Source organism: Spinacia oleracea, chromosome 6 (genome assembly GCF_020520425.1).
Source record: "Spinacia oleracea cultivar Varoflay chromosome 6, BTI_SOV_V1, whole genome shotgun sequence".
In the NCBI taxonomy this organism is placed as follows: domain Eukaryota; kingdom Viridiplantae; phylum Streptophyta; class Magnoliopsida; order Caryophyllales; family Amaranthaceae; genus Spinacia; species Spinacia oleracea.
The window spans coordinates 136,093,192-136,117,342 of NC_079492.1; the positions used below are offsets into that span (position 1 = coordinate 136,093,192).

General features: G+C 35.7%; 1 protein-coding gene across 2 annotated transcripts; it reads right to left on the reverse strand.

Annotated features, from left to right (window-relative positions):
- Positions 1 to 640: 640 nt before the first annotated feature.
- Positions 641 to 23,915, reverse strand: LOC110794765 (uncharacterized). Of its 2 annotated transcripts, none has more exons than XM_021999719.2 (20): positions 23,562 to 23,915; positions 23,407 to 23,479; positions 22,800 to 22,922; positions 22,278 to 22,447; positions 20,367 to 20,516; positions 19,321 to 19,464; positions 15,495 to 15,555; positions 14,503 to 14,825; positions 14,060 to 14,197; positions 10,998 to 11,114; positions 8,469 to 8,555; positions 7,328 to 7,450; positions 7,081 to 7,201; positions 6,206 to 6,331; positions 5,754 to 5,888; positions 4,047 to 4,189; positions 3,714 to 3,854; positions 2,678 to 2,980; positions 2,063 to 2,231; positions 641 to 1,139 (listed from the first exon to the last, which is right to left on the reverse strand). In XM_021999719.2, exons 1-19 carry the CDS (start codon positions 23,616 to 23,618, stop codon positions 2,124 to 2,126), a joined length of 2,643 nt encoding a protein of 880 aa, XP_021855411.1. In that variant the 5' UTR covers positions 23,619 to 23,915; the 3' UTR covers positions 641 to 1,139; positions 2,063 to 2,123. The 2 variants fall into 2 exon arrangements, with proteins under 2 accessions (XP_021855411.1, XP_021855412.1); XM_021999720.2 differs by having other exon boundaries at positions 2,063 to 2,228; positions 23,562 to 23,914.
- Between the last annotated feature and the right edge of the window lie 236 nt (positions 23,916 to 24,151).

Here is a 24,151-nt window from a genome sequence, read left to right on the forward strand (position 1 = left end):
CCATATTGCCGGAAAATGATTTCGGGTTGTAATTTAAAATATATGTACACTTTTAAGGTTGTAATTGACAAAATTAGAAATTTGAGGTTTTATTTGGCAAATTTGCCTTTTTTATAATGCCTTACACGGTAAAATAACTGTTCCTTTCTTTTTCAACCAATTTCCCAGTACCAAGCACACTGTTGAAGTTTAACGGTTCGAACTTCATTTGGGTTAGAAAAGGAGCTTGAAGGATTTAAAAAACCTTTTTTTTAGTGACTTTTTTAACTGTTCGAGCTTCAAGGAGTTTAAAAACCTTTTTTTAGTGACCTTGTCAAAGAAAAGTATTGCTCGTTCCTTCCAATGTTTTTGTTAACAAATTCAACCAAAAGCCCTAGCATTATTGAAATAAAAAACCAAAACAATTCCTCCACCCAACCTTCAGAATTGAAGTCGGAAGTAGTGGAAAAAACACTGAAATTGGCCAGGCAGGGGTCATAAAATTTAAGAGATATGATAGGGTATAGAAAGAGAAACAAAATTAAACCTTTTTCTACAGAATTCGAATATCAAAAACAAAAGAGTCAACAAAAATGGGACACGACCAAAAAAAGAAATGTGAACAAATAGGAGGTAAAGGGAAATTTCTTAGACATCAAAGTTCTGAAATCGTGCAAGTTTTATAGAAAAACACCAGAATGATAATTTGCCAGAAAATATGAAAATAAATTTCTCTACAATTATATACAAAGTATTACGGTAGTATCATACAAAGTATTACTGTAGTATCATTGGATATAAAGCAGCTTTGTATTTAAAGGGTAAGAATTTAGAAGGGATCGATCATAATACATGAAAATGTCCAAACATCTAAAATGTGAAAGGATCTGTATATAAGAAGACATGTATGTTTAACAGTGAGAATAAACCTAAGTCTAAAACACAGGGACAAGTTTAGCATATACCTAACAAAATTGTGTGGGCGACGACGACTATATTGGCCTTAGCCTCAACATTGCTCCCGCTAAAGATCTGACTCGACATGGTGCACATAAGATCTATTTGAATTATATCCATGTTGACTGCTGTTGCATGGAGAAGTATATGATTAAGTTTAGGTGTATTTGGTGAAATAGCCGCAATATTTATGGTGATGATCCCTGCCAAAACAAGAGCGGAGAAGAACAAAGAATAAGCAACATATTTCACACAAATAGCTTTATGCACCTAGATTGACACTGAATTTATTCTGTAATAAGATCCCAGATTTATTTTCTATTATGTATTAGTAGAAACATACGGTCAAAGAGCACTAAGTCTTACCAAGAAAACAGAAAGGTGCAACCAAAAACAGGAGGATGTATAAAATGAATCATCAGAAGTCGGAACATAAATGATTTAACGTCTTTGTTAACCGTTTTCTTTGTAAGGTTTACGTCGTGTTCAGTATTTCTAATAAGAAATATATTATGTATGTTCAACCATTTTCATGATATAGATAAAAGATAATTCAGATTTCAAGTCTTGCAAACCGAGATGGGTGACAAGCAGCACAAAACTGAAGAACATTTAGAACATGTACTCTGTACAGTAACGGCAGACATCAAAGTATTCCCTCCACCCAGAATATAAAATCACGTATACTGTTTCAGAATATTGAAAAAAATTAGTCTCCTTTCCTACTATAGTAATGGTTTACGATAAAATTGCAATTATGGCACTACTTATTTAAGTGATAGGATGATGATAGAAATGACAATATCTATTAAAAAGGGTATTTTGTAAAATCATGTCTCATTCTTAATAATGAAAGGTTGACACAATGTAACAACTAGTTCGGGACGAGGGGATTTTCCTTTTCCTCTGCAGTACATTGCTTTTTAAATTTTTAGATACCTTCTTAATAACTAATATAAACTCTCCCCGAATAGTTCTCTCTTTTTTCTGCCATGTTAAAAGCATCTTGAAGGGGGGACTAGGTGTAGGAGATGGTGCACTGAGTACATTACAACTGTACACTAAAAGAGAATGCCAACAATTCAAAGAGTGAAAGATGAAGCTCAATTAGAAGGATTTTTTTTACCGCATGACACCAGGATTTAGATAGGGAAGCTGTACTGCTTGACTTGAAACTGCATTTGATATCAGGATGTCATGCTGAATATGCCACTGACCTTATTGTTCAACCTCTCTACAGAACTTTGTACCTGATGCTTCTGTTCAATGTTCATGCTGCTCATCATGGAGGACTGCTTCAAATGAAAAGAACAAGCCAATTAGCATGTGGTGCAAAGTGTAGAATTTAATACTATCCAGAGTTCAAAAGCCTCAATTCAGCTCTAATGGAACTTTAAGCAAGTCAGTCTTATAATTTGCCTCAAATTTTAATCAACAGGACAAGTGATACTGTAGGGCAAAATGAAGGGCAAAATTAAACAAAACAGTCCATGATTTCAACAAGTTCAATGCAAAAGCGACTATCTTCAGTTCCCTATCAATTCATATTAACTCCTCTAGAATGAAACGAAAACATGATCAAAACTCAGCTTGAGCTCAATCACAAATTCAGTCAAGTAAGCTTGCCCTTGAGCTCAAATCGGCTCATTAAAAAGTGACCCCTTGTGTTTAGAAGCAAAGGACCATATATCTCAAACACAAAAATATTTAAAGACATGCAAGTTAAGACAAATGTACAAACCTGTATCAAGAGTATGCTCCGAAAAATGTTATCGATTTCTGTCTGGCATGAAGAAAGAACTTTTCGCATTTTGACATCCATGGACATCATTGAAATAATGGAAACAATAGCCTTTATTTTCCTAGGATGATCTCGTGTAAGTTGAGTTTCTCTTAAGAAAGGTAATTCACCAGATTCTCCAATCAAAGATCCCATGTTATCTAGCAGAAGTTTACGAAACATGGAACTTCTATCCAACAGAAAAAAGCAAGGAAGGAGATAATCATGCCACGCCATTTTGTCCTCCTCGTGTTCCGGAAACAACTGCATAAAGACCATAAACTCTGGTGATCTCTCATATGATGTTCATAATCGATAATTTCAGAAGCAGAAAGTCAACAAAAGAATCGTCAGATAGTAATGTCTTTGGATATAATGGGGAGAAGGATGGGATGGGAATAAAAGGGATCCATTTTCCTTCTTCTTTTGACAAACCAAATCTTTCTACTGTTGTAAAAATCTGGAAGAAAAATGCAAGCACACTCCTTCCCTTCCCTCTCTTACCCACCATGATTGCTAACCAAACACAATACTAAGGATATAAAAAACTTGTATAACTTGCGAAAATCATTTAAAGCTTGAATGTCTTTGTTCAAGAAAGACTAGAAAGTCTATACAATGGCTTAAATCAACATGGAAGTTGGCAGTTATTTCTAGATGAAAGAAATCCCAAGTGAAAAATAATATTAAAAAAAAAAAATCAAATGCACAGCAACAGCAACAACCCTAAGCAGCTCCACAAAAGCTTCAATTCAGTCCATTTTTACAAGCATGGTTAATCGAAAAGAGAGGTATGCCACCAAAATGTGACAATTCCACGGGAGCAACTTTCAGACATTTTTGAGACCCATAACTGGATAATAAAAACAAGTATAAGCACTCAATACCATTTTGAATTATAAGCCCACAAATGCAGAAACCAGCACATGTGCATGCAAATAACATTAAAACGGCGAGGTTGGATAAGGACCAAGAGTGAAACAAAATCGACACTTACAAGTGCAACATCAATCATGTAACTCAAAACAATATTGCCAAGCTTGATGATACTTTTCTCTGAAAGTCTGGTTGGTCTTGAGTCCACTGTTATAAGCATTCCCATCAATGCACAAGCGTTATGCACTGGTAATTCCTGTGACTGGGGAAAGAAAATATACATTAAAAAAACCTGATAAATTATACCAGTTATATGGATAAATCAGCACATTCAAAATGGACAACGTTTGTTTAGTCCACGCAAGAGTCGATTGGGATGAAAAAACTGGGGCTTGGGCCAACTAAAAAATAATGAGGGCCACACATGAAATGAGGAAATGTTTAGCCTACTCACAATATGATCAAGCACCACATCCTCTAATATCTGAAGAAGTAGTGATGGATCTCCCATCTGACTTAGGAAACAGCAGATACGTCCAGTGACAGATCTAAAAGTGGCTAAGTTAGCCTCTTTCTCCACATCGCTACAGGTTTTCTCTGCAATGAAGAGGCAAAAGAAGAACAAACTATTTTATGGACAGATAAGAAAGATTATCACACAAAAAAGGAAAAAGAGAACAATTAGAGGATAAGACATCCTTAGCAGTCAATGAGAAAATAATAAATTAAACCCTGATAAGAAGTCCCCTTTCTTTAGACCAACAACATCAGATCAGACTTAACAATTGAGTCCAAATTTCTAATTTATCATTTCACATTCTTCTTTCCATAAAAAAACCCAATGCCACAGGTTCTAAATTGTCCCCATTGGGTAGCTAAGATTCAACTCAATCTTTTAATGAAGGTCATGCAAATGACCATCAACCTTATTAGTACCAAGAGGCAAGGGTCACACGGCCTCACACCACCAATTCTATCCACTGAAGCTGCTAAGAAATCATCGCCTAGAGGCAGAGTATCATGTTCCAAGGGGATAAGATTTACCACTCCATCGTCTTGATCTTAAATTATTAAGAAAACTGAGGGAGATCACTATATCTAGTCATTCCAACCCCCCACCTTCCCTCCACACCAAACAGCCGAAGATGGGAATCACTATTAACTGTTTGCTAAAATGAATTGAAGAGGCATTGTAGCCTGGGTTATTTCACCAAATTGTCAACAGTTTAATAGCTTAGTACGAGTAACTTTCTTCTGCCATAGGCAGGGAAAAAGTGGACGTCCTTGCATGACACATCAGTGAATGACAGGGAAATAAAGAGATACTCGAAATACAAAGAATAGGCTGGTTTCAATTAATCTTATGTATGCGTGAGAAATCACGGTCAACACATGTTAGGAAGCTTTATACTCCGGCAATATTTATGTAATATCCTTCATGCAGAATTTTATCAAGATTCTAGATTGTAATCATAGGAGTTTAAAAAGGATTAACTATCAGTACTTAACTATCAGAAAAAATTCGCTATAAGCCCCAAAACAAACTATTGTCATGATTAACTCCCTCCGGAAACATTCGGAACTATTGCATGCTTTAAAATTTTGGTTTCCAGACTTTAGAAGTCACATGATATAAGCTGTATAATAAACTTCAAAGTAGTCATGTATATTTTGAAAATGACATCAAATACACGATAGCAATTTGGCAAATTTTACGTTCATTATACTCCCTCCATCCCACACTACTCGTTACACTTACCTTTGCACAAAGTTTTAGGTGATAAGTGGTTGTGTGGTTATCAATTGTTATTTTATTGAAAAAGTAGATGTGATAAGGGTTAGTGGTGTATTTTTCTAATTGAATGAGAGAGGGTGTCAGGACCAAACTTTTTTAGTGGAAGGAGAGAGACTATAATAATTGTGGGGTCATTCCTAATATAGAAGTGTAACAAGTATTGTGGGACGGACAAGTAATGTGGGACGGAGGGAGTACAAATGGGCGCCACTTTTTTGGTTTGTACATTTTTTTTAGTTAAAAAAAATGAGATTAAAAAATGATATTGAACAGGTCCTAAGTCCTAACCAAGAGATAAGACTGATTTATACTTTTGGAAAAAGTAAAAATGAGACATGTAACGAAACTGCTACTAACATTACTTACCCGGAGATATTTCATATTGTGAAAGTAAAGTGACCAAGAAGCTGATATAGTCCACGACAAGGATGTGACCAGCTTTATAAGATGAATGTAGGACTTCTATGATCCGAAATAATACTGAGGACCCCAAGGAATGAGCTGGAATCAATTAAAAAAAAAGTATTTAAGTATATCAATGATCAATTCAAATGCAAAGAGCATAGTGCAAATTTCTAGAACTTTTAATAAGCCATGGTGTAAAGTTCCACACATTATAAATCATAAATTAAGCTGAATTCTTATCTTCTCACACTGTAGCATATAGGCAAGGTAAATAGCCTATCTTGACATGTTCTAATGAATTTCAATAGTATATATAACATTTGTGTGAACGCAGGTTATTAGAAATTCTGTCTGTTGTTTTAGGTGCTAATATTAGGCATCATTCTCTTGCTTACAAGACAAGGATAGCTTACATAAGCAGCATAACGCCAGTGAGGCAAGTAAATGTCTGTTCAAAGAAGAAAAGTAATAGAGACAGCAAATGGAAAGTTCTTGGGATTCCTTTGGAAGTTCCATAAAAGGGCCATAGCATATATGACCTGCAATACAAAATAATCATGATTAATGGACAAAATAATATGATTGGGATGGGAGAAAAGGGTAAAACAGGGTATAATCAATGGAGAAGCCAAAAAGGTACAAGAATCAGAGCAATGAATAGTAAATACGCAGTATTAAGGTTATCATTTCTTTCGCTACGGCTACACAACATAACTCCTATTTTTGACAAACAAATCCAACTAGGTATCATTTATAGAAAATATGTATAAATGGCCAATAAAAGGAAGAGGAGGCGATGAACTCATTTTTGTTATTTTTTATCCACTGCAAGGGGGGAGGGGGGTTTTGTAAAGCGTATTTCTTTACCAGGCAAGTAATCGACAGTGCACATTAACCTTATCACAATAGTTAGCCTCAGGTGAGCAGAGGGTTGACATTGACAATTGATGTGAACAACATTTAGCAAAACGAAACACAAAAGGAGTATGACACTCCAGCAACCAATTATCCTGTTTGTGTTAACAAGAGATTTAATTAGGGACTTTAGGGTATTCAATGAATCTTCTATTTTTTAAATCCCGATGATTTCAGTTTCTTGGCTAAGCATACCAATTATTAGATAACGAAACAATCGAGTTAATACAGAAATAAAATACGTTAAGCGTCCAGTATAAATAGTTTTCCACTCACTCATCCTGTTCTCTTTTTTTTAATCCAAGGACCACTAACTTATAATTGATGCTGAAGATTCCACCCAAAAAGACAGAAAACGGAGATAAATATTCACCATTCTCTGTGGTTATGCAATAATACTTTTGCAGCTCATCCTGAAGTTTGTCATATTCCACTGCAAGATCACTGTTTGATAGTCCAATCTGCCCTAGGCGAAGCAAAAGATGCAATACTGCCTGTTGAAAATGGCATGTGCTGACATGAGAAATAAGTCATTATAAAAGCCAAAAAAAAAAAAAAAGTATATGCCACAAGAAACTTGACATGTATTTATTTATGATAAGAAGGGGTTGGGCTCATACACGGAAGCTTGCTGGCTTTCGATTGACATTTGAATTCAGCAGCAGCCCAATCTCGTGTATCCAAGTCCTCTGACAGTCCAGTATTTCTTTATCACCCGCATCGGAAAATAGGATTTCTTGTTTCTGCAATTAGTGAAGGTGATCTTAGCATTGCTATCACATGTTACATGGTAACCAGAAAACAATTATCATTTTCATGAACCTCAAGGCTAATAACATTATAAAGAAAATCAATTTCCAAATATTACATCATACAACCACAGAGAACCAGAGATTCCAAAATCCTACCCTTCCATCCGTCTTTTACACTGTACCTTAACTCTTGCCTGTTTTACTGAGTACCAAGAACAATGTTTCTCCATGTGCTTGTTCCAATTTTTACTTTCTGAACTGTTTCCTTCACTCCCTTACAACCCCCCCATCTAAATACTGTAAAGATTTAAGGAACCACCAGTACTTAGTGACCTTAGCAATACTATCAAATCGTGCAAGACTACAAGGTAATCATAAACAGTCATCCATTGCAACATAAGGCTAATAAAATCATTAAGATAACTAACTTCCAAATATTACCTCATAAAACCACAGAGGACCAGAGAGTTCAAAATCCTACCCTTTCACCCATACTTACGCTGCACCATATTTATGGTCTATTTTGCCCAGTACAAAAAAATTGTGTCCAGAGAATAGGGGAGGGGGGGGGGGGGATGCGAAACAGCTGCCCGCAGCACTGGTGCCAGCAGGCACCAACTCAACTCAACCCACCTATTTAAAGGTTCCACGTGAAAACTTAGGATTGAAACTAAAAATGTAATAGCAGCATTGTAAAATGATTGTTGGTGGCTGTCTTCTGCAACTCTTTTGTTTCACTTTCTATTCTTTACCCTTGATTTTGATAATAGCTTTTCCCCCCTTCGTTCTCACAATCATCATATAGCTAATAACCGGTGATAAAATCTCTCTCTTGCCGACCTTGTCAGAATTTATCAGACATACCAGTTTCTGCAGGTTATGAATCTTTTGACAGCAATTTATATCCTTAAGCTACCAGGATTGTAGTCTTCACACCCACTTTTCCAACTATAAACGTTACTGTTTTAACAAAAAGAAATACAACATATTCAAGTATTTAAGAACATACAAGAACTAGCATCTCTTCGACTGCTTCCAGGCAAGCCATTTTCATTGAGGATTCAGGACTGCAATTTCCAAACGCTGTGGTGAAAGCCTGCAATTTAGATGAATCAAGTTTATTCATAAGTGAACACAAACATTATAGCATTAGACAAGGATAAATGAAACAATGAAGAATCAGAAGTGCAGAACACAGTTGAATATCTAGGGATGTTATCAAAAGCCATCATGACACCAAAGTCCTTTCAGCAGGCAATGAGGAACTCATATTATCTTCATAGAGAATTCAACTAGGTTAAACATATTGAGACTAATAAGAATTGCTCAATTTGAAGTCTCAACAAGGATACATGATTTACCATTGTGCAAAGTCCAAATGAAGGTGATCTCTCTTTTCCCTTACATAAACAAGAAAATAATATTACTAGCACAATTAGCTCTCTTTTCCTTTACTTGAAATTCTCCATTTTGGTCAGTGAATTAATTCAGCTAATGCTAACTGGAAAGTTCATTAATCCCCTTTAGGTCCTATTCCACCAACTTATGTCAGGAATTAAAACCTCTTTCACCAGTGATCATGTTTTCTAGACTGATCCTTTTAGTCTAATGACAGAAGGCATGTCACAATTAAACTCCTCTACTTCATATATATATAACCTTGACAGAAGTCTCTAAGTAAGAAGAATTCTTTAATTGGATATGAACAGAAACATAGAAAGTGGAGAAATCCTCCAGACAACATTCTGTTGAACCACGTATACCTTAATTAAAACAATATCGAAACCTCAATCTCAATGATGGGGTTGGCTACATGAACCAAGATTTTATCTCCTGTGATCGTCATCCATTATCCTCTCCCTCCATTTCCTTCTATCAATCTGAACCACATATTCCTTAATTGAAAAAACCAAAAACAGACAAACCTAAGCGGTTGAAACACCCATCTAACTTCCAATCCGTTTTGCTGAACCAAAGCCCTCTCAAGATCAGTGCCATCATGCCATGATGCATTGGTTTTGTGCTCAAATCAGACCCTAGTCATAAACACGAACCTCAGATCAGATTGGCAATAAATTTGCCTTCATACAGTCCCATAATTCATATAAAAGAGTTAGAACTAATGGTGCCATAATCATCTCTGACAAGGAATTGTTTTTCGGAGCAATTATGTTCTAAACTCAACCCCCCCCTTGGCCTATCCCATCTTGCAAAATAACATCAAGTCTCTAGCATCAACCCATACCAAGGAAATATCACACCAACTTTTCACATATTAACCAATTCCAATGCTATTCCAAACAACTTGAAGTAGATTACTCATCACCAGTATCGCCTTATTAATTATCCACAGTTGGATCTCAAATGGCCTACTTAACTTCTCTTCTAAATCAGGAATCACAGAAGGTCTTTCATTTACATACTTCCCTAACTCCTTTTACAAAAGATTCTTTGTCCCAAAAGAAATTCAGGCTGAGCGGTCGCCTGGATCGTGTGGAATAGGGGGTAAAATCTAGGGGGGGTCTAGGGTTGTAATCGTAAGATCTTTAACTTTTCCCCTCCACATGGGTGCAATACATTACCCTAGCCCCCCATAGTGTAACAATTATGAATTACTCGAGTAACAATGCAGCCCCGAAAAATCAGACTCTCTCTATTCCTCTCCTCTGTCATGTCTTATTCTCTATTTTCCTCTCCTATGTCCTCTCTTATTCTCTCTCTTCCTAGTCTCCAAATTATAATTGATCTTTCATCTAGAAATCATCAACACCTTCTGAATCTTATGCAAAAGTAGCTCATTCAATAATTACCTAACACACAAAAAAAAAAAAAAAATTTGTATTTAGTAATTTAGTACTGACAATAACATACCAAATCCAGTTCTTTGGAAAAATAATCCCCTCAACTACTTACCTGGTAATGATTCCTCTACTAAATCCCCCCCCCCCTATAATCACTAAGTCTAATTCAGGCAAGGCTTTACATAACTGAATACGTTTCTTCATTAACCAGTATGGTTTTTTTACTGGCATTAAATAATAATGAAGTTAAATCCCCTCGTCACTTTGTCAACATGGCTATGTTACTTGAACTCTTCATTTTACCTCAAGTATCCGTGTCGTATCCTCGACACTCGGACATAGGTATGGAAACCGGACACTTCATTTGGACTAAAATCATTAATTTTTTTCACAAAATAACCGAGTCGGATACTTGGACACATACCCTTGCCCGACATGGGTACCCGAGTAGCAACACAGAGTAGTTGGTTTTCATGTAAAATGTCAACCAAATAACCCAAGTGAACACCAACATGGAACTTTAAAGGTGTAAGAGATCATAGGAATTGTCGTTTCAACAATACCAAACACAACTGCAAATCCCTAATTTCATCCATATTCTGAGTTACATGTGGCCACTTTAGCTTAACAGGTCACCTCTATTTAACCAAGAAGATAACCACCACGATTTACAGAGCTATGCCATAATTTCGAGAAGTTAACTGGAACAAACAAAAATGTATTGTGAGGGAACAGACCTTAAGAAGGTGATGCTCCTGATCATCTACGGTTGATACCAGAAATGGAATAAAAGGAATCAGTGAAGGCAGATGCTTGTCATAGAATGCTTTATCAGAAACATTACTTCTATATATCTGCAGATTGAAACAAATAATATTAAACTATGTATACAAAATTGGTAGATACTATACATACTCATAATATCAATAATAAGAGAATGATGGTCCCATTTTTATTACAGTACGAAAAAAGAGAATTTGTCTGGTGAAAAAGTCTATGAATGGAGCAAAGGGTCTATGCTGCATATTCAGAAGACAATTAGGCTTGTTGATAGAAGGTTAACAGAAATCTATAAGGCCGCATCTGTCATCAAGGCAGCTAATGTCAATCTTGCATGGGAATATTAGTGCAAGCCAAAAAGAGAACAATTATATTCAGGAATCGACTTCCATAAAATCTAAAATGTACAACTTCTGCAACTTACACCAAAGCTAATTATAGAAGATTCTCATTCCTAGCTGTCACCCACGCATTTAAGTTCAAAGCAGCTTACCAAAACTAACCAACTACCTGATTTCTACAACTATATGCTTTCTCGCTCTCTGTTAGATGACCCATTAAACTTTTTTAGACTATTCATACAATCTACTTTGACTACGCTTGGTCATTTATCCTTAAGAAAATATATGGTCATGTGGGATCTTGTTTGATGCATCTCAATTAGTTTAAAAACTTTCCAATAACAAGGTTTGATCAGTAATAACCAAGTTACTCAATTAGTTTGAAAACTCACCCTCCGTTCCAATTTAGAAGTTTGACACTATTCACAATTGAAGAGACTTGTAAATTCTTTCCAATATATAAGAAAAACATATTCATGTAGGGTCTTATTTGATGCGTCTCAATGAGTACTTTTAGAATATCAAAATGTTATAATTTTTACTAATGTATAATTAGAAATAAGATGATATAAAATGACATTGGCAAACTTGAAAAATGGAAACTGGAACATCATTATGGAATAGGGGAAGTATCAGTTTATTTAAAAAATAGTTCTAATTGGTAAATCACAACCTTTTTCAAATCTACTAAAACAGTGAACTCATACAATTAAAAAAAAAACCAAGAATAAAATTAATTAGTTTCAATCAGCAAAATAAGTTATAATCCCTAATAACAAGGTTTGATCAGTAATCAAAAGTTGTTAATTTCTACCTTTCAGGTTACTTTTTTTTACTTGTAGCCTTTCAGAAAAGAAGTTGTAAACTACTACCTTTAAAAACTACTCCCTATGTATCATTTTATTCTTTACGCTTTTCATTTTTGGTGACCCATTTTAATCTTTACATTTAGAATATTTCTTTTATATTGTATCATAAATGTCTTTAATATTCTGTCAAAAATCGTGTAAATCATTATTTTAATTAATTAAAACCATTGAGACACTAAACCTTTCATACTTTCTCATGGAGACATTACATCTCTCACATTTTCCCAATGTGATATTTTGGATAAAAGTGAAAACAATTATCATAATCGTAAGTTGCATAGTTTAACTTAAAAAAAGGAGAAATCTTTATCAACATTAATTACTCCCTCCGTCCCGGAATACTTGAACCGGTTTGACCGACACAGAGTTTAATGCAACGTAATTGACTTATTATTTAATTGGATGGTAGTTGATAGTGGGGTATTTTTTTAATGTAGATAGGGGATATGTGTCAACTTTTTAAAGGGGTAAGGGTGGGGGGAGGGTGCATGAGAGTATGAGACCATAAAATGACATGTAAAGTGGGTAGTTGATATAATATTAATAAAAGTTTACCATTTATAGATATGGTGCAAGTAATCCGAGACGACTTTATAAGCAAAGCGGTGCAAGTATTCCGGGACGGAGGGAGTAGTTGTTAAATCGCGTGCATGATACCAAACGTAAAGAATAAAAATGGACGGAGGGAGTATTTACATTGATATTACAACTTTTAGCCAGATTGGGTGGTTCAAATCAAGGCTTAATTTAACCAACAAGGTTTTAAGCTCGAGGATATGGAAAAGTCGAGGTCCGATATCGATGCTATCATAGATTGGCCATAAATAAAAGTAAAGGATCCCAGCTATATGTAGAATTAATAATGTAAATCAAAAGGTAATAATTTTCAAAATAAAATTGACAAGGTAGTAAATGACAAAAGTGCCTATATCAAAGGCGTTATTTGACAAATTTTCAGTAAAAATAACTTCAGCTTAGTTAAAGTCAGGTGAGTCCCATAGCAAGAGAAAAGAGGAAAAAGAAAGGTCAATGAGAAGAAGAGGGGAAGTGAGGCCCTACCTCCCAATTGGGAGGGGGGAAGGGGTGTTGGTAAGAAGAAGATTAAATAAGACGGACCAAAATTGAAAAAGTGGGAACAAAAATTGGAATGAGAGAGACCAACCGAAACTCGCATAGGAAATTTCCCTAAAAGTTTAAGGCTGAGATAACCTGGAGTCCCCAACAAAAATAGATAGCATCTAATATGGAAGGCAGCTAATGTCTCTTTGTTCTGATACATTAAGTCCGTTTCCTCATGACATTATAATGACAAGGCATTACAACAAATTTTGCGACCATTGTCCAATCCGAGAGAAAACCGGCACATTTCTCATTGAAAGCACATAAAATAAGGCTGCCTTTTACTTTACATTGAACAACGCAGTCCAGGTATACATGAAAACTTTTTTTTAAAAAGGGCATGTTAACCAATTTAGCGATATCGTAATAAACAAGACTCAGTTATCGTAGCTCCATCACAAAATCAAATGTCTTGTCATTATACGAGAGAAGTTCTATGATGGGAAACGGTTAACAAACATAATAACCATTTAGCTATATCATATTGTGTGAAACAAGCAACATGGAATACTAGCATCTTGTGATGTCTTATACAATAACTATAAACAACATGAGAAGCTAGTATGTATTTCAACATTTGGAAATCAGCTGATATGCTAACATGTCGACAGCAATTTTACAGGTTGGACATCCTCAATTATAATATATTATATCTTAGAGTTCAAATGAAATGTATAAAGAGAAACGAACCTCAAAAAGCCAATTTGTTAAGAAGCTCAAGAATCTACCGCACAAAACAGGAAGCGGGCAGATGTGTTGGTTGAAAGTGAAAAATATTCGGGATATTACAGCATTTAATATATAATATCTGCGGTCATGGTGATCATTCTGTAAACCAAAAACAAAAAGACGAAACTTCAATACTTCAATAGATAAAATAATACAACGCTGCAGGTTTTTCTCAAACTAAAGAAAGTAAAATACTCAAACAAATGAAGAGGATGGCCCAGAATCAAGATATTCAAGTTCCCATCTTTACTCCCCCCCCCCCCCCCCCCCCCTTGACTTTATATTACTGCCAGTCTAAAGCATGAAATATTACAACTAACCATGCATACATCACAGAAAAACATGCTTCACGAAATTCATATGAGGATCACAAAAGCTATATGATTTCCCAGAAAAGTGAATACCTCCTCAGAAAGAGAACGAGTTGGTTGCATGGGGAAAACAGCAAAAAGTCTATCCAGCAGCAGAGAAGGGAACTTCTCATCCTGTAGACAGATATCTGCTCTTGAATTAGAGGACATTGAAGTGAGTAGTTCCTGTTGATACTTGCCAATTCCGTACACATTGTACCCAACAACTAGATCTACGCTCTGAAGTATAGATAGCATGCAGTCGAAATAATGTGAGTCAAGTTGGGGCTGAGAGTAGGCCTCCGACATTAAGCCATAGAAGCAATTGACCAGAACAGGCACAAGATCCTTCAATTTGCCAACAATCAGAATATGCCCTACAAGAAAGAGAACATGACAAACAAAACATCCTTCAACAAAATTAAGATTTGAAAACAGACATAATCTTAAACTGCCAACAGCAAGACTCAAATGGTAGTCTTGCAACGGGAAGTCAGAGTGTCAGACTTTCAACTTCAACCACAAAGCCAAGCTGGGGACAGTCACACAGCCATCAGCAATTTAGTTTACATTTATTTTCTTCTTTCTAAGCTCTTCTCAAAATCCTCATCCACATTAACGCATAAAGCACCCTACGTATGGACATAAACATGGAGATTTGGTACGGGTAACACAGTATGTAACATTACCAGAAATTCAGAATGGAAAAGATGTTTCCAAATTTGATTATGCCCCCTACTGCCCTACAGGGGTCCAACCATATCATTCACTCAATTATCACTGAGCAGTGAGAATGTGCCTCCAATGCAGAGAAGGAACAGAAATTCACAAACACTGATTACAAGTAAATCATACAAAAATTTTTACCAAGTGGCAAAACCTGAACTCTTACACTACGTGGAGGCACATTTAGAAGAAAAAAAGGGGCAATCATTGGAACCATGTTACAATTTATATTTTATACTTAGATCACATAGTGTAGTAGTATTAATAAGTTGTAGCAAAAAAGGAACAAACAAAGTCTAGTTTTGAGAATCTTTGCATACCAGTAGAATCTTTAGGCACGTCTCTCTCAAAAGCATGCAGTACTTCTTTTTCAGCAGTGGTCTGCATCAGAAGAGATAACTGAGAACTGATTATCTATAGACATACACGTCATAGAATCAAATCTGAAGTTGAGAAGGCTAACGGAAAATAACAGCAGGAGAAGCAATTATATGGCCATATATGGCATGTGTTTCATGAAAATAACAGATAATAAGTTCAGAGAAGTGTGACTGTAAAGGTGCCTCAAGTCCTCAACAGCACAAATATGTCAAAGGAAGGGACATCAGAATTCAGAAGGGAATTTCATGAGAGAACTAGATATGGATACATCGCAGATAAAATCAAGAGTGATGGGATTGGATTTACAATAGAGCCAAATCAAAATATTGAATCCATGCTAACTCGAGTGCTAATGGACTGAAATTAAACGTGAAGGCTTTTGAATGTCAATTTTTGAAAAAGAGGGTTCTTGATACTATTAAACTCACATAAAGAAAAGCTACAAGTGCACAACTATCATATTATTAGGAAACAAAACTATGGCTGCATTACATGGACACGGTTACGATATCGGATACAGAGTTCCCGACACGTTACTTCTGAAAAGTTGCACCTTAAATTTGGACACGGATACGGGGATACAAAATTTGTAAAAAAAAGTCAAATTTCATATAGTTACAGTTTATACTGTCAAACGACAGTTAAGTGTTCTTTTGGAGAGGTAGTAAATAGTATAATCAATACTCCTTGAGTCCTTGGTCTATGACTTTTTTTTAAATCTATTATGTAGAAAAATATTAATCTCTGGTTTTAAAAAATAAAAAGAAAAAATTGTGAGTTTAAAAGTCAAAATCTTTAGAATAAAACTCCCCTCCGTGGTTTCAGATTACAAGAAACAAAAAAAGGCAATGAATGAGTTTTAATTCTGTATCCGATACTCTTACCAATTCTCACAAATCAACGTCCCGGAAAAAAGCCCCAACATCCCAAGAACAGATTTCAAAGATAAGATCCTCAATTAACAGATATAGAATAACATACTCGAACCTAAAATCTAGTCGTATCCTTGTGCAAAGTGACGTATGACGTATCTGACCCGTATTTCTTACTTGAAGCGATGTCCAGTCATATTGACATCGGTATGACAGCCAAAACACTAGACTATGCCACAGAAATCAATATGTATGAAGTGAGGAAGTGTCCAACAAGCTTGACTTAAAGGCCAAAAGGATGATATCATGATAGGCAAATCAAACTTGTTTAGTCTAGAATGGTAGGCCCAACAATAACTTATTAGAAATGTAAGTGGTTTGAATGGGTCAATCCACTAAATAACATACTTTTTAGTGTTCGATGAATTCAGGTTTTTAGGAAGAAGTTAGTATTTTAGATAATTTTTGTAAGGGCTTATGAAATTAGCTTTGGCGAACAAGTCAATATTATACTCGCGGGAAGAGCTCATATAAGGATGGATAATCCATCCTAGATTCAACAACCTCCTTCACTTGATTTGGTTGATTAATGGCAATTATAGAGTTCGAGCTCAATTGAGTTCAATTGACTTGATACACTACGATGTGAAAATATAACTAAATGTCTCCTGAATTTTTTTGAGGGAAAAATGTCTCCTGATTAATTAGCAATAACAATGCAACCAAGCCTCCTCATACAATTAATTCACATGAATTGTAACAGAGGGCATTATAAGTGAAAACCAATTCAACATATGTGTTGTCTCATTCTCTTTGATTGAACAAGAAACAAAATTGATGGTGAAATTAACTCAGAAGATGAGTAGTCTGGTAACTAAAACTGTCTATATGTAATGTCTATCCCACTGTAGAACTGGAAACTATATCGAGCCATACCAGATCCAAGAGCTAAAAGGACATGAAACAAATTCTCTGGACTCACAACAAAAAAATCCAAAAAAAAAAAGAAGTAAGACATAAATTAGGTACCTCAAACCCGGCCATTCCTCTCGAAGCATAAAACATCCAAAATATTCGTAAACCAAAAATCCTAACCCCCCAACTCTGCCAGTGGCAAACAGTTTGGCTGGTCATATCCTCCTTTGTCCTTGCACCATAAAGAACCAACAGGGCACAACACTACTGCCGAGAGGCCAACTCAAAATGGTAAAAAGGAATGATTGGCTTTGTCAACCCTTCAGACAAAATATATACACATCAACAAAAGATTCTCTATTTGGCCCTAAGACTAGAATCGAGTTTATCCAAGGTATCTATCCAAACACAGGATTTTCCTTTTATGAGCTACTGAATTCCTAATTACATTGTGGATGGAAGTGGCTATAAAGGTCCTTTTGCAAGGGAATCATACGCCAAGACAAAGAGATCACAACCAGACTCTTTTTTCACTAAATATTAGAGGGCTACAAAATTCCAGCCTATCTAACATATTAAGTAATGTATCCCCAATTCCAGATGTTAAGATGAAGTGGAAACACAAAAACACAGCATTCTCTCTGAACTATTAGAAATGTTGACATTGAAACTTGGGTTATAATATCACTTGTCGAGAAAGGCTTTTCATAGCTCCTTGTGTGTCATTGGAGGATGCAGAATCAGTAGCAACTCTTAGCGTAAGAAGATTACTGCTTGCCATCTAAAACTTTGCTTTCAACTAATATTTCGCTCGTATTCATTACTCCCTCCGTCCCTTCAAGATTGCCCCATATTCCTTTTTGGGGTGTCCTTTGAGTTTGCCTCATACCTTAAATAGTAAGTTATCCCGTTTTCTCTATCTCTCTCCTCATGGGCCCACTTTACCAACCCACGTGCACATTTTACTCAAGTCTTAATAAAGTGAAGTTTGCTATATGGGGCAATCTTTAAGGGATGGAGGGAGTATTTGCTTAGACGAAGACAGAAATCTACTTTATGGATGTTGTGCTTGAACAAGAACCACACACATACGTTATCGTTTAGGGGACTTCCTGCTCTCATCCCTTTGGACATCTGCATTTCTGAGTTCAAGTACTTCGTCCAATAACCATTAGGGATGTCAATATCACTATTGCCTTGGACCAATTATAACTTGTGTTTTAAGTCCAAGGATTTGCTAATCAAGGTTACAAATTAACTAGGGAGTGTGATACTTTTGACAGGCTCAAATGTTTCTTAGTGTACTTAGTTTCTGCCCTATTATCTTTTAGGCTCGTTTATACAAAGGGATTGATTGCAAAGCAAAAAGATAAAAGCAAAAAGAACACTGTATTTCTGGTTTTGAACTCAAGCTAACTGGTGTGCCAAGCCCCCAGGGCTAAAGACGGACTTTAGATATCATGATCAAAGGGTATATTAAAAAAATGACTTAATAGTTAAAACACGGATAATAACAAATACTTTTCCCTAACACCTCAGTAAAAATGAAAGCCATACAAATGTAATACATATAGAAAGATCTGAATGTTAAAGATGTATGCAAACCAGTGAAGAGCGGTATCAATTGAATTATGTAGACAAACACGGTTCTCATATGAGCTCTATAATCCCCGTGGATGTAATTCAGAGTTTAACAAGAACAACTGTTTTGAAAGGTATAACTCCGAAAATACAGAATGATATTTTACTGAATCGTAAAATCTTCTTCCCTTGGCTTCTCTAATACGAGAACAACCATGATATCAATGGTCCAACAGATCATTGTTCGTACAGTCCAGGTTACCAATAAAAAATTTGCATAGTAACATGTGGAAGTGATGTTCAAAATTAGTTAAATCTGAAAAATTGCTAAACCTATTACAAAATCAGTACAAAATTTAGATGCATGCTACATATTAAAATTTAAAAAGTATGGCACCTGTCCAGAAGAATGAACTCCTCTTTCGTTTGATGGCAACAATGACAAGCAACGCACAAGGGAAGAAAGAGCAAACTTGAGTTTGTTTTTGTCCTCCAAATGGAATTGGTTCTTCTGTAGTAGATCCGTATAATTTTCTAAAGCCTGCATTCAATCAGAAGAGTGGAAAGGAGGAAGGGAAGAGATCAAAGACCAAACCAGGATGAGAGAGGAGGGGGGGTGGGAGGAAAAAAAAAGGTGAGAGGGGAAGAGGGGGAAAACAGAGGGAGACAGAGGCGTATTACTGTATTTTTCCTCAAATAACCACTGCAAAAAGCTCAAATTAATGCTTGTAAAAACTGACAGCAACATTAAAGCTCTGTTTGCAAAATTTCATTATGACACCAGATGCAACATTACAATCAAGGGCCTAACAAACAGCACTTGAAACAAACTGGGGATGTAACACTAGGGTTAACTCAATGATTCGGTTGCTTTCTTCAAACAAATTATTCTTCCACTCACATATTCAACACGTGAATTATTTTACGAGAACATAGGCATCAAAGTTTGACAAGATTGTATTACAGCCAACAAATATTTCAGTTAACTTCAGGCGAAGCAAATGAAGGGGAAAATAACAACAATAATAAATTACATCATCTAATCAATAACAAGTCAATAACTACACCATCCATTAAAAGGGGTGGAAAGCAGGAAGATAAAAGAAAAGAGAAGCGAAGAACTCGCAACAGTTGGAGTGTGAACATGCAATGATATATTTCACTATCATGTAAGAACACAGGTACAACAAACAAGAACAACACTAAATAATCTCACGAAATGATAACTAATTGCATCAAGGACTAGACTGACTAGGGAACAAGCTAGCCAGATACTAGTAGAAGGGCACCAGCAGACCAGGATGTCCACTTGGTTACAAGGTACATCTAGGGGTAGGTGTACCCTTGTACCCAAAGATACTTTTGGGAACACCTAAGAATGTAATTTCATACCAGCCCACATAAACATACTAAAATATATAATAAAATCTCAACTCATAATACCTTTTCTGCATATGTGGAAAAAGCTGGAGGATAATTCTGAACCACAAGATCGAAGAATTTGAAAGCCATAAAGCGAACATCAATTGCTAAATGTGTCATTCCCTTAAATATATAGGCCATAATTAGAGATATAGGAGCACCCTGAATGTCCTACAAAAGATAGAAGAAAACACGCAATATACTGATGAGAACAGCATCACAAATAAGCCAAACAAATGAAGTGAATATAATTAAGAAAGTAAATAAATAATGTCAAACCCTATGCATATTCCAACTTTGGCCATAGTTTACATTCCCGACAAATATCAATTTTGGCCCTTAAATATTTAGCACACTTTCACTTTATTCCATTTTTGTCAAAAAGTACTATTACTTCACTCCAACTTAGCTCACTTTTGGGGGTTAGTTTTCTTATTACACTGTCTCTTTCTCCCCCTGAAATTCCCTATAACAACATTCTCTTTGTTCAGAATATAATTGACAGTAATCAAGGGTAAGTTAGCTTGCATACTCTACACATGTGAACAGAAATTCTGCAATTAGGGGCACAGAGGAGCTGAATGACACTTTGACCATCACATCCATCATCAATACTTAACTAATTTCCATGTGCACAATCTTCTCTTAACTCTCAAGGCTTGGCCACTAAATATTTCAGGCAGGAAAAAAAAATTCAGTCTCCCATAGTATTCATCATAGCAAACTGCAGATGAGACCAGACGGATAAATGGGCAATTGCAGGACGCCCACCCAGCACCATAGTGTGGGTTCATATGCTCATCATGGTCGTCATAGTTGGGAAGGATTATGAGGTATTGTTATTGGCCAGGCCTTCAAGTACGAAATCCCCAACTATCCTATGGTCCTTTTGAGAAACTCGGCAAGCTCCAGACATACACATAATACATACTCCCTTCCATCCAAAATATCGTTAGTTTAGTTAATTTCTAATTAACCCAAAAGATTTTCACTACACAGTATCAATGCAACATTAAACATCACTCTATATTATCAACCTATGATCATACGTCGTTATGTAAAATCAATGCAATATTATACACCACTTCACAATACCTGTGCAATATAACATGATTTTAATCGAAATTTTAGTATGTTAACAAGTCATTACAGAGACAAATATTTAGATGATAGGATAAATTCAATTCTTACAGATTTAGGACATAAGAAAAGAGAATTGTTCTGAAACAAGTGAACTTAAAGCTTAATCATGGTAGAACAAAATTGTGATCACTTTTTAAGCCCTAAACCCAATTGAGAAAGATCAATAGAAATGCCTGACATACAAGAAGTTCTATCAGGTTAATACTAGCAAGAAAAAAATTTGAAAAAGAAAACTAGGAGACTCGTATTAAAGAAAATCTAAAAGGCTAGGAAGAGTATAACAAGAATAATGTTTTTTTTTTCTTTCAAAAAGGTCTTTTGAAATACTACCAATACAAGACCTGCAATTTGCATTAAAACACTGCGAAAGATACTAGTTCTTGTTTGGTTGAACTTGGGAAAGATATTGTCTAGGAAGATGTTTTTCCCATGTAGTTGAGTTTCTTAGGAATTGTAAAATGTTGATTCGTTAAACATAGAATTCCACTTACCTAGAGGGGCTAGGTAAGTAACTTCCTCCATTTTGTGCAACTTCCCATGTTTTTGTCAACCAAACAACCTCACTCTCTTCCACTTCCTAGGATTTTTAACTTCCCTTGTTTTTCAATGTTACCAAACAAGCGCTATGTATAACTAAAGTTATTTAGACTCAAACTTCTGGAAACAAAAGAAATTTGTATCAATTGCATCATAGCTTTACCAAGATGTGAAGGACGAAGAAGTAAAGTTCTAAAACCACCAATCAGCTAGGAAAGATAAGTCCAGTAGCAAGCAGAACTTTTTTTTTACCTCCTTGCACCCTGGGAGGATAATAGCCTTAAATAGTTGATACAGAGTTTCACGAACTACTTTATCGTCATCACTGATACGTTCACGCAATTTCTCTATAACAGCATTCTTATGCATCTTCAACTCCGCTGGGAACTTGAGCAATAATTCCCTAATACCTAATAATGACTCTGCAAATAAATAATGGTATAAGTTATGTCCATACAAAGAACATTATTATCACTGAAAAAAGAAATATATAAGGGGAGAAAAGAGTTGTTCAAGCATTTTGTATGCTATAAAAAGGCACATACAAGAAATTATATACAAAGAAACCAATTTTATAGTCAAATTGATTATCATGTTATCTTAATAGCAGGAACAAATAATGAACTAATGAACATCCATTCAAGTCATGCATATGGTTGCTCGTCTACTAAGTCAAAGTAAACCATCACAATCGCAAACCATTCTTTTCAATCACAGCTTAGAGTAATACTTATAGACACCATTGAGGATAAAGGCTATTAAGTTGACACAAACCTCGACGAACTTTGACATTATGATGAGATGTTTGCTGCAGCAACTCCTTCAGTGTCAGGCCTTTCTTGCTCACAGGTACACCCTCCTTATCCAATGCAACACTCTGCTCCGGAAGAATTAAAACTGCCCACACACATCAATTAAGAAGACATTCATCAACAGCAATAAACCACATTACTACATTGAAAGTAACACATCAATTAAAAATTAAATATAAAGTTTTAAACACAAATCCTATATAAATTATTGATCCATTCAATAACGATTACAACTATGGAATTCAGCAAATAGTGTATTATTCATATTCAGATACAAGCATGATATAAAAAAAAAGAACGTTCACCAGCTACTAGGGAGTAAAAAGATAGAGTATTTAATCGCTCGAAATTCAAAAGGAACTAAACATGAAAGCAGTCCAACACTTGAACTGTTGCACATATACATGCCAGAAACATCTGTCGAATATCGCAGCATTAATCAACATCTCTAATGCTTGAAATGATCATCATTTTTCTTAGTGCCGCATTTCGAACATTTAATATTTTCCTTGTTCTGTAATTTAAGTAAACACAAACATTGCCAAAAATATTATAGTACTCCGTAATACCTTTGGATTTAATTTCAGTATTAGTAGCATTTTTAGGCGGCGGCAACTTCCTGCCCAACTTCCTTTTGAATTTCTGCAAAACAATAACAAATAATTAAGCACAAATTCATCCAAAATACACAAAAAAATACTTTAATTAGGAGACAAAATTCTACCTTGAAATCCACACCACGAGCTTGTGGCTTCTTTGAAGGTGTTTTCGAACGGCCCATGCCTCTTTAAATTCAAATTTGTAACTTCAGTTGCTGTAAAAGAGGGTTTAATTGGGGTTTTAGGGTTGTTTCAGGAGAGAGAGATAAATAGCTGAGAGGTAAGTATTAGCAAGGAATTGAATGAGTGATAACTGAAAGGAGTGTCGGCCTCGGCTGTGGAGCGGTGGCGCCGCCTCTGGAATGAAGAGATGGCGGGGAAAGGTGGCTAGGGGTGCAAAACAATTACAACGTACTGTGAACAAGCACGGAAATAGTGGGCCTTCGCTCAACTTCGGGTCGCTCAATCTAACTATCCGAGCTTCCGAGGTTTACATACAGTTTGTTTACTCCCTCCGTATGTAAAACAAGTGGGGACTATGTCATTTCAGGGGATTGGGGGTGGGATGGGGTGTAGATAGATTATTTAATTAGATGGTGGAGTTGATAAGTTACTAAAAATGGCAAGTGTATCTCTTAAATAAATACGGCCGGAAAAGGCAAGTGTATCCCTTAAATAAATACAGAGGGAGTATTTTGTTTTGGACTTCAACGTA